Source organism: Colobus angolensis, unplaced genomic scaffold (genome assembly GCF_000951035.1).
Source record: "Colobus angolensis palliatus isolate OR3802 unplaced genomic scaffold, Cang.pa_1.0 Scaffold10, whole genome shotgun sequence".
Classification (NCBI taxonomy): Eukaryota; Metazoa; Chordata; class Mammalia; order Primates; family Cercopithecidae; genus Colobus; species Colobus angolensis.
Genome location: NW_012110919.1, coordinates 635,443 through 650,156, shown reverse-complemented (window position 1 = coordinate 650,156; position 14,714 = coordinate 635,443). Strand labels below are relative to the sequence as shown.

General features: G+C 35.5%; 1 protein-coding gene across 1 annotated transcript in view; it reads left to right on the top strand.

Annotated features, from left to right (window-relative positions):
• Positions 1-14,714, top strand: part of ATP2B1 (ATPase, Ca++ transporting, plasma membrane 1) — a 117,929-nt gene that overhangs the window by 75,163 nt on the left and 28,052 nt on the right. Inside the window, exons 6-12 of the mRNA XM_011933534.1 lie at positions 126-266; positions 3,023-3,049; positions 4,141-4,302; positions 6,247-6,461; positions 8,853-9,095; positions 10,423-10,664; positions 13,586-13,823. Coding sequence (XP_011788924.1) covers positions 126-266; positions 3,023-3,049; positions 4,141-4,302; positions 6,247-6,461; positions 8,853-9,095; positions 10,423-10,664; positions 13,586-13,823 — 1,268 coding nt within the window. The remainder of the gene's footprint in view (positions 1-125; positions 267-3,022; positions 3,050-4,140; positions 4,303-6,246; positions 6,462-8,852; positions 9,096-10,422; positions 10,665-13,585; positions 13,824-14,714) is intronic.

Here is a 14,714-nt window from a genome sequence, read left to right as displayed (position 1 = left end):
ATTATTATTATTTTTTTTTTCCTAAATGTTGAGGATGTTAAAAACAGTATTACCAAAGTTTGAAATTTGGTGTAGCAAGGAAATCTATTGGAATTTTTAAAAACAAACTATGTTTTTGGTTATAGGTACTCATGTAATGGAAGGCTCTGGAAGAATGGTAGTTACAGCTGTAGGTGTAAATTCTCAAACTGGAATTATCTTTACCTTACTTGGAGCTGGAGGTGAAGAGGAAGAGAAGAAAGATGAGAAGAAAAAGGAAAAGAAAAGTAAGAATAACAATTTTCTATAATTGGTATTCAGAAATATGGCAAATAATTTCTAAAAACTAATACTTTCTTTCAAGAGAGTCTGGTATGAAAAATTCTACAAAAAATTAAAAGAAGGTTTTTCTTTTAGACTTAGTAGCGTGAGCCTTTAGAGAATACATCAGTCCCCTTTACCATGGCCAGAGAAATTCAGCATCTACTTGAATACTTGCATTGGCATTCTTCTGTTTATTTTCTAGGTGTAGAATCTCTCCTGTCATCTGATCAGCAAAATGAATTGAACTCTCACTTCCTATTTGCGGATTTTTTTCTGCTACTTTAGCAGTAGCTTTCGTTATCAGCCATATTATATTTTGGTTTCACTGAGCTTTTAGTTTTCTTCAACTGTTCACATTTCTACTCTATACTTAATGTGCTTGGCTTTTTTAACACAAGACTAGGACTTCACTTTGACACCTTACATTTCTCTTGTTATATTCAGCCCATATTAGATAACACAATCTTTTTAAAATTTTGATCTATTGTATCTCCTGTCCCTCCAAGTGTTCTGTTATCAGCAAACTTGATAATCATACCATTTATCCACAAGGATCTTACAAGAAACTGTTATACGTAAGAGACATCTCAGAATCTCATAGTTAGGGGCATGCCACTTTTAAAAAGCCCTCCCTACCCTGCTTCAAAGTGTCTGCTGTACCACCCTTCCTTTCCCACCCAGGATCACCCCTCTGGAGTCTTTTCCCTTTAGGTTGACAGCATTTTACTGTGGTTTAGCTACTTAGATTTATTTAATGTTATTTAGGATAGTAAACCCATATTGTTGTTTCTCACATGAATATTTTGAAACATTCTAAAATAACGGCCTGGCTAAAATCCTGGTTTGCTATAACTACAGCAGTGGTTTTAATATTTGAGTGGTTTGTTTTGTTCTTTGAGTTTTGCCATTAGCTATAAAATCTCTATTTGAAACAAAAATGTATGTGAAAAGTTCTAGACTCAGATCCAGGTGGCAAGCCCCCCATTCTAGGTTTTTTTCCTATGTCCTCCTTGAAGCAGCTCTCAATGTGCTTCCATAGGTTTCTTAAGGCTGAGTAGAATGCAGTTTGAAAACCAGCACAATAATGGTTCCATTTATTAAGTGTTTTACATGCACTATCTCATTAATCCTCACAACTGTATAAAGACTATTTTTTTTTTTTTACTGATGAGTAAACTGAGGTTTATGGAGATTATGTCATTTGCTCTAGATCAAAGTGCTAGTAAGTGGCAGGTCCCACCCTCTTCTGTGGCTCAAGAGTCTACTCTTTTATTATGCTGTGCTCCATCCTAATACACAGGAGTTGAAAGTCATGGACGCTGAAGGGAAGTTTGCATCCTCACTTTATTCCACAGTGTCTTTTCCAGTAAGCTCCTTTTCCCCCTAAGTCTTATACACTGATTTTATTAGTCCAGAACATTCCCCAGAAATTAACATCTAATTTGTTGACTCCCTTTTTTTGTTTTGTTTTGTTTTTAAAAGAACAGGGCAACATTTTTTCATCTGTGGACCTCCAGCCCTTCTCCCATTCCCTTGACTACCTTGGCGATTACTCAGAAGCAGTCCAGGGTAATCTGTCTCAGTTCCCTCAGTGGCCTGGACTGTGGCCCTCTGGTCTCTCCAAACTTGAGCTCATTAAAAGTAGCGAGGTATTATCTTACTATCTCCTCATCAATCTTGAGCTTCTATTCCTTCTTGACCATGTTTGTTCCATGTTTTCCATTTGAAGATAGTTTTCCTCGATAAAGAAGCTAGAAGAATATAGACTGAATGGTTCTGCTGCTCTTTGTCATTTTTAATATTGTAGTTCCTACTCCAGACAATAGGCCTGTCCCTTCCTTCATTACTTTATGGCTTCAGATACGCTCATCTTTCTGTTTTTTTCCAAATATAAGTTGATTTGGAGAGCTACCTTACCTGGTAGCCTTACTGGTTTATTCTGTACATTCGTATTCTAGTTTTACTAAGTTGCCTCTCCTATCTTCTGTACATAAAATTTTTGTCCTCAGTCTCATCAACACTCTCCTGTGTGCCAGTTGTCTTTTTTTTTTTTTTTTTTGAGACAGAGTCTCACTCTATCCCCCAGGCTAGAGTGCAATGGCGTGATCCTGGCTCACTGCAACCTCCACCTCCAAGGTTCAAGCGATTCTGCTGCCTCAGCCTCCTGAGTAGCTGAGTGCGGTGGCACTATCTTGGCTCACTGCGCTAATTTTTTGTTTTTACTAGAGACAGGGTTTCACCATGTTGGCCAGGCTGGTCTTGAACTTCAGACCTCAGATGATCCACCTGCCTCGGCCTCCAAAGTGCTGGGATTACAGGCGTGAGCCACCACACCCGGCTGCCCATTGTCTTTTTATAACATCCCTTCCTCCTCCCTCTCCACCCCTGCCCTTTTCTGCTTTCTTAGGTTTTGGTTTTAAAATCTTCTGTATCATATTTAGGTTTGTTAGAGCTTATAAAATAGTAAAGTCTTACGGAAAAATAAAACAAATATAGACACCCTAAATTATTTTGCAGTATTCTCCCATAGGTGAGACTTAGGGAGTGATTGACCCAGCAGGTCATCACAAGTCAAATGTTTTCTAATCTGTAGACACACACACCATTGTGTAACAACTGTTATAGAAATGTGAACTACTTCTGCATAATTTAGCATGGCTGTATTCATTTCTTTTGGAAAGCTTTAATTCCCATTTTGTTCCTACAGATAAGAAACAAGATGGAGCTATTGAGAATCGCAACAAAGGTAAATTTAGGAGGACAAAAGTACAGTGAGCTTGTTTTCAGTATAGCCAAAGATCTACTGTGTACCATATTTATTCAAAAGTAAGATACGTGTGGCAGGGAAAATCAACAATATATGTTAGCTTGGATTAACCTTTCTTCCTGCCATTATCTTAGTCTTGTTATCACTACAATGTTAATGGTAATAAGATTCTAAGTATGATTTGTGGTACAAGTTGAGTATCCCTTATCTGAAATGCTTGGGAATAAAAGTGTTTCAGATTTCAGATTTTTTTTTTTTGTTCGGATTTTGGAATATCTGCATGTACATAATGAGATATATTGGGGATGAGACCCAACTCCAAGCATGAAATTTATCTATACATTGCCATATACACCTTCTACACATAGTCTGATTGTAATTTTGTACAATATTTTTAATAATTTTGTGCATGAAACAGAGTTTTAACTATGCCCCATCACACGAGGTCAGGTGTGGAATTTTCCATTTGTGTCATGTCAGTGCTCAAAAAGTTTCAGATTTTGGAGTATTTTAGATTTTGGGATTAGGGTAAGTTTATGTAGATTAACTTTCAACTTAAGTGAACATTGGTTATTATATAGTTAGTAGCAAAAATGCATAAGAAACAAAATATTTAGCATAAATGTTGCATTTATTTAAGAGTCCATAAATATATGCATATTTCTGTATACATACGGTTATACATAATCTCTATGTCATGGTCATAAATTATAGGGGAAGGATTTATGTTGTTTAGATGTTACCTAACATAACGCACAGGAAAGAAATTTAATATTCTTTAATTCTTAGTTTAAGGACCCTATATGCGTCATCCTCATTACCTAGCACAACATTTTCAAATCTGGTACAAAGTTTCACAACCTAATGTCACTTTTGTCTTATTTTCTCTGTGTAGACACACACACACACACACACACACACACACACACACACACACACACACTCACAAAGCTGAATGCTTATACCTTTACTGGTTTCTGTAAGAAACTGATTTTTAAAATTTCTTTAAAATGTTGATAATGATATGTGCCTTTAAAGTATAGTGAAGTTGTGTTTGCTCTTAAATGTAGCAAAAGCCCAGGATGGTGCCGCCATGGAAATGCAGCCACTGAAGAGTGAAGAAGGTGGAGATGGTGATGAAAAAGATAAAAAGAAAGCAAATTTGCCAAAAAAGGAAAAATCTGTTTTACAAGGGAAACTTACAAAACTGGCTGTTCAGATTGGCAAAGCAGGTATGATATGGAGAAGAAAATAAAGTGTTTTATTTTTAAATATGCTTTCTACTTAAAAATTGTCTTTTGACACAGTTAAGCCTGGAAATTGTTGCTTTGTGAATAGAAGGGGAGTTTGAAATATTTTCACTTCTAGCTGCAGTGCACCAGGCCCTTTGAGTTACTATAGGTACTTACAATTTGCTAATAAGCGGTCGGGTTAGGATTAGTGCCTAAATCTGTCCAGTTACAAGTCTATGCACTCATCTCTGAATTTCTGCATTAAGTGGAGAAAAGGCAACCTGTGAGGTTATTCAGTTAAGATGAACTAATTGTATTTTAATAAAATTTCATCACACATTTTGCTCATCTTTTTACTGGTTATCTATGAGAATTTTTAGTTATGTCTCTAATGTTAAAGTTCTGCTGAAGTTACTACATCACTGCCATCACTAGAAAATGCGCTCTGAGGTTAAAAACAGCATGACCTCCAGCAGTGGTATCTTTCTGGAAGAACACTGTGTGGATAAATAAGCATATATTATTGAAATTGCTTAAATTGTATCATTTTACTATCTAGGAGTGTGATGGAAAAAGTGACGTTTTTGCTTCTGTCCTCAGTATGCTTATTATCTAATAGCAAATATTTGCTCTTTGTAATATGACTCGTGTAGTGTTGGGGGAAAAGAGTGAATCTGAGGTGGTAAATCTACTTAGTAGACATTAGATTGGGATGTTAGAACCAGATATGTGGACTTACCTTTTCTTTTTTCTTTTTTTTTTTTTTTTTGGAGACAGGGTCTCACTCTGTCACCCAGGCTGGAGTACAGTGGCATGATCACAGCTCACTGAACCCTCGACATCCCAAGGCTCAGGTTATCCTCCTGCCTTCGCCCCCTAAGTAGCTGGGACTACAGATGCACGCCACTATACCCGGCTAATTTTTGTAAATTTAATAGAGATGGAGTTTCACCATGTTGGCCAGGCTGGTCTCAAATGCCTGGACTCAAGTGATCCTCCCACCTCAGCCTCCCAAAGTCTTGGGATTACAGACGTGAGCCACTGTGCCCAGCTGCCTCTTTTTAGTGGGGGTTGGGGGTGGGAGACGGAGTCTCGCTCTGTCACCCAGGCTGGAGTGCAGTGGCACGATCTCAGCTCACTGCAGCCTCTGCCTCCCGGGTTCAGGCGATCCTCCTGCCTCAGCCAGAGTAGCTGGTATTACAGGCACGTGCCACCATGCCCAGCTAATTTTTGTATCTTTGTAGAGATGAGATTTCACTATGTTTGTCCGGCTGGTCTCAAATTCCTGACCTCAGGTGATCCACCCACCTCAACCTCCGAAAGTGCTGGGATTACAGGTGTGAGCCACTGCACCCAGCCAGCTGCCCTATTTTTTCATACACATGTCAAAAAGTAGAGTATCCCACAAGATACATGGTTAACTCTTGGTTTACTAAGTTAATGAAACAGTAAGGATAGAGCAAAAAAAATTGAAGAAATATGTAATTTTATTTATTATAATGTTATTTTTTAAAAACATGGGTTGAGTATTTAATTCTAGGTCTCCCCATTGATCAGATTTTTACCAGTTTCTCTTTAAGCACTAGGGAGCTTGCTTCTTGAACATGTAAAGCACCAGTTTATTCTAAGCTTTGGGTACTTCCTTATCATTGCGTATTATTTTTGTCTCAGTTTCAGTACAAGGCCAAAGATATAATTAAGTCTAAGGAAAGAATCCTAAGTGTTTTTCTCCCAGTTCTCCTGGGGACAAGACTGTACTTGGAAGCAAAAAATTGAATCTGACAATGTCAAGTTATAAGTTAGGTACAAGAAAGAAGTAACAATTTCTCAGAGAAATTCAGTACTATCGAGCAAGTTATAACTCTTTACAGTGGTTAATATATATCTGGCAGTGGTTAGTGTCTGGAACTTTAAATAATCACATTTTTCTTTCTATTCTGAAAGGTCTGTTGATGTCTGCCATCACAGTTATCATTTTAGTATTGTATTTTGTCATTGACACCTTCTGGGTTCAGAAAAGACCATGGCTTGCTGAATGCACACCAATTTATATACAGTACTTTGTGAAGTTCTTCATTATTGGAGTTACGGTGTTAGTGGTCGCGGTGCCAGAAGGTCTTCCACTTGCAGTCACAATCTCACTGGCTTATTCAGTCAAAGTAAGTAGAAAATTGTTCAGTAGACGTTGTTATGTTTAAAGCCTTAGCTGGTGTAGAAAATGCCCATCTAGTTACTCCTTTTCTGCTTCTGAAAGTGAGGACTTTCATAAATGTACACTATTTTCTCTAGAAATGTTGTCATTGATGCCCTGTACCTCCCACCAGTTGAATATCTCTGTAAGAGACCTGTGCATTCCACGTAGGGCAGCCTTGACACAGTACTAAGCACGACTCTACTGGGCACAGTTCTAGCGTGATTTTCGCTACGTGATAGTTATATTGTCAAGTCACGTCACCTCCTCTTTCCCATCTGTAAAATTAAGGTGAGCGAGTTAGGCTCATGTTTCTAAAAATAAAAACAAATTTAAAAATTATGATTTCCATGTGTAAAACCTTTCAGTTAGTTCTCATGACAATTAGAGTAAAATGCAAACTCTATCAAGGCCTGCAAGGCCCTGCCAATCTGGCCTTTGCATACTTACCTTTCAGTGCTCATTCCCTGCTCCTCTGGCCCAACCTCACCAATCTTCCTAATGATTTTCAAACATCTCAACTGTATTCTTACTTCAGGGCCCACTTGTTCTTCCTTTGAGTAACCTGCTCTCTTTCTTTATTCATAAGATCTCTTCAAGTGTCACCTTCCTCTGACCACTTGATTTACAGTAGCTTAGTCCTTCTTGTTCTCCAAGTAGAATACTAAGAAATGAGCTTTGATGGCTTTGCTTACTGCTGTTTACCTTAAAGTAATAATCTTTTAGAAGATTATTAATTTATTTTTATCAATTTTCTATCTTACGGAAAAGGTGGATTGGATTTTTTTTTTTTTTTTTTAAACACAGCTTGGACAATTTTGAACTTTTTTTTTCAAAATGATCTTGCAGGTAAAAAATTATAACCAAATGAAGAATGCTGCTTTTGTAAATTTTCAAATGTTAATTACTAGTTCTCCTTAAGAAACGTTGCTGACAGTGAGCAATATTAATTAATTAGTCATCGTTTCTACCTTTGCACTCTTCATTATTAGACCTGTCTTGATAAGAATGTTTTTTGCTTACTGTTTGAGTTTATTTTCTTTTCAGGCATTTAACAACTTTCGTTTCAAAAATAAATTGGTAAATGTATCAAAGTGATAAAATATAATCAATCATCTGTTTGTCCTTTTTTGATATTTTAAAGTAATTTGAAATATTTGGGGTAAATACAAGTTTTGGACACCGAACAGTCATTTTACCAAACTGTCATTAGTTCATTTTGAGTAGTCATTAATGATACTAATTTTTCAATTGATTGGAACGATACTGGTAGGATTGATTTATGTTTTTTGAATATAAAATTAGTAAGAACAAGTTAACTACTTTTTAAAGCCTTTATTAGATGTTTATCTAGCTCTAATGTTACCAATTACTGTTCTTTTCACAGAACTATAGTCTCTATGGATTCTCTGTTAGTGTTTCACAAAAGTGAACATGGTTTCTTTACTGTAAAACTTCATTCTTCTAATCTTTACTATGTAAATCACAAGTAATTTAGGAAGTACGCATCTGTTTTTCACATATTTTTTTCAAGGAACCAATTTTTTTTTGCAGTATCTTGCATATTAGTCATCACAGAAAACACTTTGTAAAATAACTTCATATAGTTTTTAACCCATTCCACATTAAGTGCTGAGAACTAATTATAAGGTATTTTAGCTTAAATGCCCTGTGAAACTACTGTGAAAACTGTTGGTTTTTTTAGAAATGATTTTTTCTGTTGTAAATGAGAGAAAGAAGTGAGACACAGTTTGCTGCTAAGGATGAAAATGCCAAGTCTGCCAGCATATAGAATAGCTAAAAAATGACTCATTCTAGTTTTGATATGTTAACTCTTTCAGAATTAATAATAAAAATATCAGCAACTACATACCCACAAGCTCTTTATTTTAGCTGATAAAAGCCATTTTTTCCTTGGCACTGATGTAAGAATCTTTTGTTTTCCACTTAATAGGGAGGCTTAATCCTTTAATATACTCTTACACTACTATAAGTACCACTGTACAGATTGTCATTGCTCTTGTAATGTGAGGACATTTTGCAAAAACCGTTGGAGACATATAATATATTCAGTGTTATTTGTTTATGGATGCAGATACCTGAACGGATTTACTAGGTTATGTTATGCAGCAATAAAATGATTGAAACCCCAGAAAGCTCTAGCAGTGTGTTTAGCTTATTTTAATAGGTCAAATATGCTAAAAAAAAAAATTTTTAGTATTACAGTGATACTTTATACATTATATTTATAGAAAGCTGGGTGTTTTAGTTCTAATTTTAAAACAATTTATAATCATTTTAATGTAATGAGGTGATTGGTTTTATATGCAGCTTAACTAGTTTTTTTTTTTTAATATAGAAAATGATGAAAGATAATAACTTAGTAAGGCATCTGGATGCTTGTGAAACCATGGGAAATGCTACAGCTATTTGTTCAGATAAAACAGGAACTTTGACAATGAACAGAATGACAGTTGTTCAAGCTTACATAAATGAAAAACATTATAAAAAGGTTCCTGAGCCAGAAGCTATTCCACCAAATATTTTGTCCTATCTTGTAACAGGAATTTCTGTGAATTGTGCTTATACATCAAAAATATTGGTAAGGTTTTTGAAATAATTTATATATATGAAAATTAATTTTTAAATCTATAATGATGGGACTATATGTACGTCTTCAGACCCACCATTACTGTGTGTAAAGTTAACTGTGTTAAGTTTTTAAAAGGCATATATTTATTTATATAATGGTTTTTAAATTTGTGTTATGAGTGAGGTCTGCTGATCAACATAAACATTGTTAACTTACGTTTTTCTCCTCCTATATTTTTAATTTCCTGCGTTCAGAAACTCTCCACCCTTATAACCAGAACGTGTATTTAATTTTAAATTCTTGTTAAACTCATTTTTGAGAAAGATCAAGCTGTCTTACTATAGTAGGTCAGCTCTCAACTTAGAGAAAATTTTGAAGCCTGATTTCAACTTAAAATAACATGTTTTATGTATGCTTGCCATGTGCTCTGTTTGGTTTCTCAGTAGTTCTACCTAAAAGGTGGTGCTTAGACCTTTGTAGAACTAATGCAGTAAAGTAATTCTAGACGTGTGCCACCATATAAAACAAAATTTTCAACTTTACAAGTTTTGGAAATCTTATTTATAACAGAAAGCATGCAATATTATTTTTGACTTAATCTCTTCTAGTGATTTATGGATGAAAATGGTTAACAAAAATAATATTGCAAGCTGTTCATTAGGGAAAACATACATGAATTGGATGATTGCATTGGAAAGTTATGGGATCTTGGTTCTAGATCTAACTTTGCCTTTTACTAGCTGAAAGTCTGAGCTACCTTCTTTAATTACTGAGTAAAGATGATCACATCGGCCCTTAATCCCATTGTGATGATTATGTAAGGTGGTATTTCTGAAGGCACTGTGAGGGAAATAAAGCTTCTCACTGCGTTTAAGAGAACAATATTTTAATGCATGTACTTTTAATCCATAAAAATTGGTAAAGTAGATTTAATTCTGAATGATTTAGTATTAAAGTTAAGTGAAAACAGGAAAAGGAAATCAAAATTAAGTTCCACTCTGTATTAGGAATCAACTATAAACTTTATACATCTTATATCATTTAGTTTTGGGGTCAAGTGCTCCTGTTTTACAGATGCTGAAGCCAAGGACCACAGCAGTTGGGCAATTGTCAAATTTCACGTAGCTAGTAAGTGGCAGGACTGAGATTAGAATCCATGTCATTCTCACCCCAGGCTCCTTTCTACCTTACTTTTCTGTGTCCTTCTTTAAAGTGTTGATATTAGAAAATTGTTCTGTAATTTTATTTTAGAATGTCGCATTCTGTTTTACATTATAAATTAAATGTTCGTAGAGAAACGAGATGATACTAGCTACTAAACCTTTTTCTCTTATAGCCCCCAGAGAAAGAGGGTGGATTACCTCGTCACGTTGGTAATAAAACTGAATGTGCCTTGTTGGGACTTCTTTTGGATTTAAAACGGGATTATCAGGATGTTAGAAATGAAATACCAGAAGAAGCACTGTACAAAGTCTACACCTTCAATTCTGTTAGGAAATCCATGAGTACTGTTCTGAAAAATTCAGATGGAAGTTACCGAATATTCAGCAAAGGTGCATCTGAGATAATTCTGAAAAAGTAAGAGTAAAATGCTTAGATGAATAAATTGCTGACTATAGTTGCTTTATGGAATATCTACTGTATTGTTATTGTCTTCTTTTTGTGAACATCAGGCATTTGATAGGACTTCAGAGCTTTTTAGCATATTTTATGGTATTCAGAGAGATATTTGCTGCAGCTATTCTGCCATTTTCACACTCTAGCTTCTCTTATTTCTTAGTATTTTACTATAGGGAAAATAAACCCATTACATTCAGTCTGGTATGTTTAATGAAGTATAGTTTGATGTTTATTTTTAGAAGTTGATTTACTTGTTTTTTAATATGTAGAATATTGAAAAACCTCCTGGGAAGAAAATTAAGTTTATATCTCTTTTTTGTTTGTTTGTTTAAGATGGAGGTTCCCTATATCACCCAGGCTGGAGTGCAGTGACGCCATTTCAGCTCACTTCATCCTCTGCCCCTGGGTTCAAGGGATTCTCTTGCCTCAGCCTCCCAAGTAACTGGGATTACAGGCACCTGCCACCACACCTGGCTAATTTTTGTATTTTTAGTAGAGTCAGGGTTTCACCATGTTGGCCGGGCTGGTCTTGAACTCCTGACCTCAAGTAATCTGCCTGTGTCGGCCTCCCAGAGTGCTGGGATTACAGATGTGAGTCACCGCACCTGGCCTCAAGTTTGGATCTTCAGCGCTCATTGTGGTTACTGGGCTCTGAATGTGATACAAGAATTATGGAGTAATTTTTAGAATAGCAAAGCATAAAAGCTGGATCTTGAAAATTCCCCATTTATATCAAAATGAGATTTATCATATTTATGCGGCTGCAGTGTCATATTTAAATACTCCTGTCATTTTGAATACTAATTTTTCTTTCTTGCTGTCCTTTTACAGACCAGTAGCTTTAATTTTGCTGTAACATGTTCACATATAATTCTCCTGATGTTTATTTGATATTAAAGGTGGTAAAATTATTTTGGTTTCTTTAATTCCATTAAAGAAGTAGAGAACTGGTTTTAAAAAAAATACTGGTATAGAGCAATTTGGGAAAATTGGAACTCATTTGAAATTATAATATTTAAAATATTAAAGTAAATATTTAAAATATACTTTTAATTTGCTTACATGTGGATTAGAAGCCAGTATTATCTTAATGAACACTTTACAATTAGTTTAAGAGACAAATATATAAATAAATAACTGAAGGCAGCATATAATAAATTGGTACAAAGCTTTTGGGTGAGAGATCACACTGTAGGGATGGGGCATTTAAGATAGGTTTTGGCATGAAATGAGAATTTTGAGGTTAGAGAAACCACAGCAGGTCATATTTGGGAGGGGAATATCTGGTTGTATAGTTCAGCTGAATAGTGATGGGCTTTTGTGGCACACAGGCCATATAGAGCTTTCTTCTTGCCACAGTACACTCAGTTACCTGATTTCATTGTAAAAGGTTAGAAATTTGTTTCATCTCTGGCTTGTGGGTAGTAGATAGATGGTTTAGAAGAGAATTTTTTTTTTAATCAAAACTGATCATGCATTGACTCTTCCTCTGCAACTAACTAGCTTTGGGATATGGGGCAGATTCTTCCCTTACTTCCATTTTCCTCGTCTGCGAGAGGGGGTGATGACCACCAACTCTGTGGCACTTAAATGAAATAATGCATACCAACTATCTAGCATGAAGCCTGATGGACAGTAAACATACAGCAAGTGTTCCCACAGTAATATTTGCATTGTGATGTGGAGACTTTTTAAATGTTGGGCTGAACAATTAAAATTAAATAAGCCAGATAATACAAATGAAGTATTTTTTTCCAAGTAGTAGAATCATCAAAGCTGTGATTAAAGATAATTCTTGCATTAGGGAACAAGGTGGGTTAGAGGAAAAAAAAAAAGCTACAGACAGATATCAGTTAAAAGTCTATTGCTATCACAGTAGCTGTAGCTTTGTAGCTGGAAGTAAGAACCAGAAGGAAGTAGTAGCAGGAGAAATAAAAAGGAGTGGACACATTGAGGAGGCTGTTCAGAGGGGAAATATGTAGGACTTAGGAGCTAATAGTAGAGAGATGATCAGGAAAAATAAGTATTAAAGTGAAATTTTAGACTTACATCAAAATGATTAGGGTAATGGTGATGCACATTACATGGGCGGTGAAGAGGCGGCTTCCAGGCTTTCATCCATTAAGGTTTAGTACTGATAAAACATTTGGGTAGAATTTTTCAGCAGTGATGGAAAGCTTTGAAAAACAAAATGGAAGATGCAGATTTGGGAATTACCTCCCTAGAAGCAGGAGGAGATGGCATCATCAAGGGAGAGGAGTATAGAGAGGCGTTATGAAAAACAGACTTTAAATAGGTATATAGTGTGATTTTTATTCATTATATAATGAAAGAAAAGGTAGTAGTGTCACTGAAAATAATTATTTTAGCATTAACTCTCATTCTGATAGAATGCTTATTTTAACAATAAGTTATTTTTTTTCTTTCATGGTTAAAACAATATAGGTGATGAAACAACATCTCAGGTAAGGGGTTGACTACACTTGGCTTTTTACCTTAAAAGAAGAACACATTTGTGATTTTGGTGTTATTTAAAACTAATGTCTGATTCTGTACCAAAATGGTGAAGTATATATAGTTTATTCTCCTTTGCCACCCAGGGATTCTTTGAAAGCACTGCATTTCCAAAAGAGAAGGTTTAGAGAAGTTCTAGAGTAACTGCTAAATGGAGAACTATCAAATGAGAACCATACATATTAGTTCTGTTTTTTAAAGGGGAGGGTGAAAAGTGAATTTAAGTCTATAAAAATGAATTATATGTAATTCTCTAAATTCCAGATATCAGATCCCATGATTTCTAGGCCTGCCAGTTCACTTAAATGGCATTAACCATTATTTTTTTTAAATTATTGATGTTTGGATTCAACATTTCCTTTTAGGTGTTTCAAAATCTTGAGTGCTAATGGTGAGGCAAAAGTGTTCAGACCAAGGGACCGTGATGATATTGTAAAAACTGTGATTGAACCGATGGCATCAGAAGGCTTGAGAACCATATGTCTTGCATTCAGAGATTTTCCAGCAGGAGAACCAGAACCAGAGTGGGATAATGAAAATGATATTGTCACCGGCCTTACATGCATTGCTGTTGTGGGGATTGAAGATCCTGTGAGACCTGAGGTGGTGAAACATTCTGTGTTCTGCATGTGCAGAATCTCGTAACTATAGAGGACCTAGGCCTTAATTGTAACCAGTTTTCTAGTAAAATTCTTGGTGTTTGTGATTTTTTTTTTTTCCTGTGTGAACCCAAGATAAGTGAAATAATAGTACCTACGGTGCCATATGCTAGCTTTTTAAGTGAAATAATAGTACCTACGGTGCCATATGCTAGCTTTTTAAGTGAAATAATAGTACCTACGGTGCCATATGCTAGCTTTTGTGGTTTTTAAAGACAGCCTCTCTTTGGGATCCTATGTGTTCATAGCACCATAACCTAGCACAGTGCCTTAAAGTGGGTAGAATTTTCAGTTATTATTTATCTTAAATAATAGGAGCCATTAAGTTATTTGTTTTCAGTCTCTAGACTAGCATTGTCTAGTAGAGCTTTCTGTGTAATAGAAATGTTCTGTATATTGTTCAGTATAGTAGCCGCTCACCATGTGTGACTACTGACGTCTAGTTTTCAGTGGGTAGTGCAACTGAAAGACAGAATTTTTAAATTTTATTTAATTCAAATTAAAATATCTTGCTAGTAGGTGTCATATTGGATGGCGTGCAGCTCTAGACTGATTTCGCTCTTTAAATTTTTTTTTTTGCTATTTGGTTTTTCATGTTTTTTAAGTTTGTTGAACAACTACTGTGTGCCAGGCACTATCCTAAGGTACTCGAGACTTAAGAGTTTTGAGATCTGATCCCTGGCCTCAAAGAAGTTACTGTCTTATGTGGAACGAACCAAACACATGATTATTGCAACCCAGTATATTAGTACCTTGCTGGGTATATACAGAGCATGTTATATGAGCAGGGAACACGAGTTCCCAACTTACCCTAATAGCATCTTTTTATTGAGTT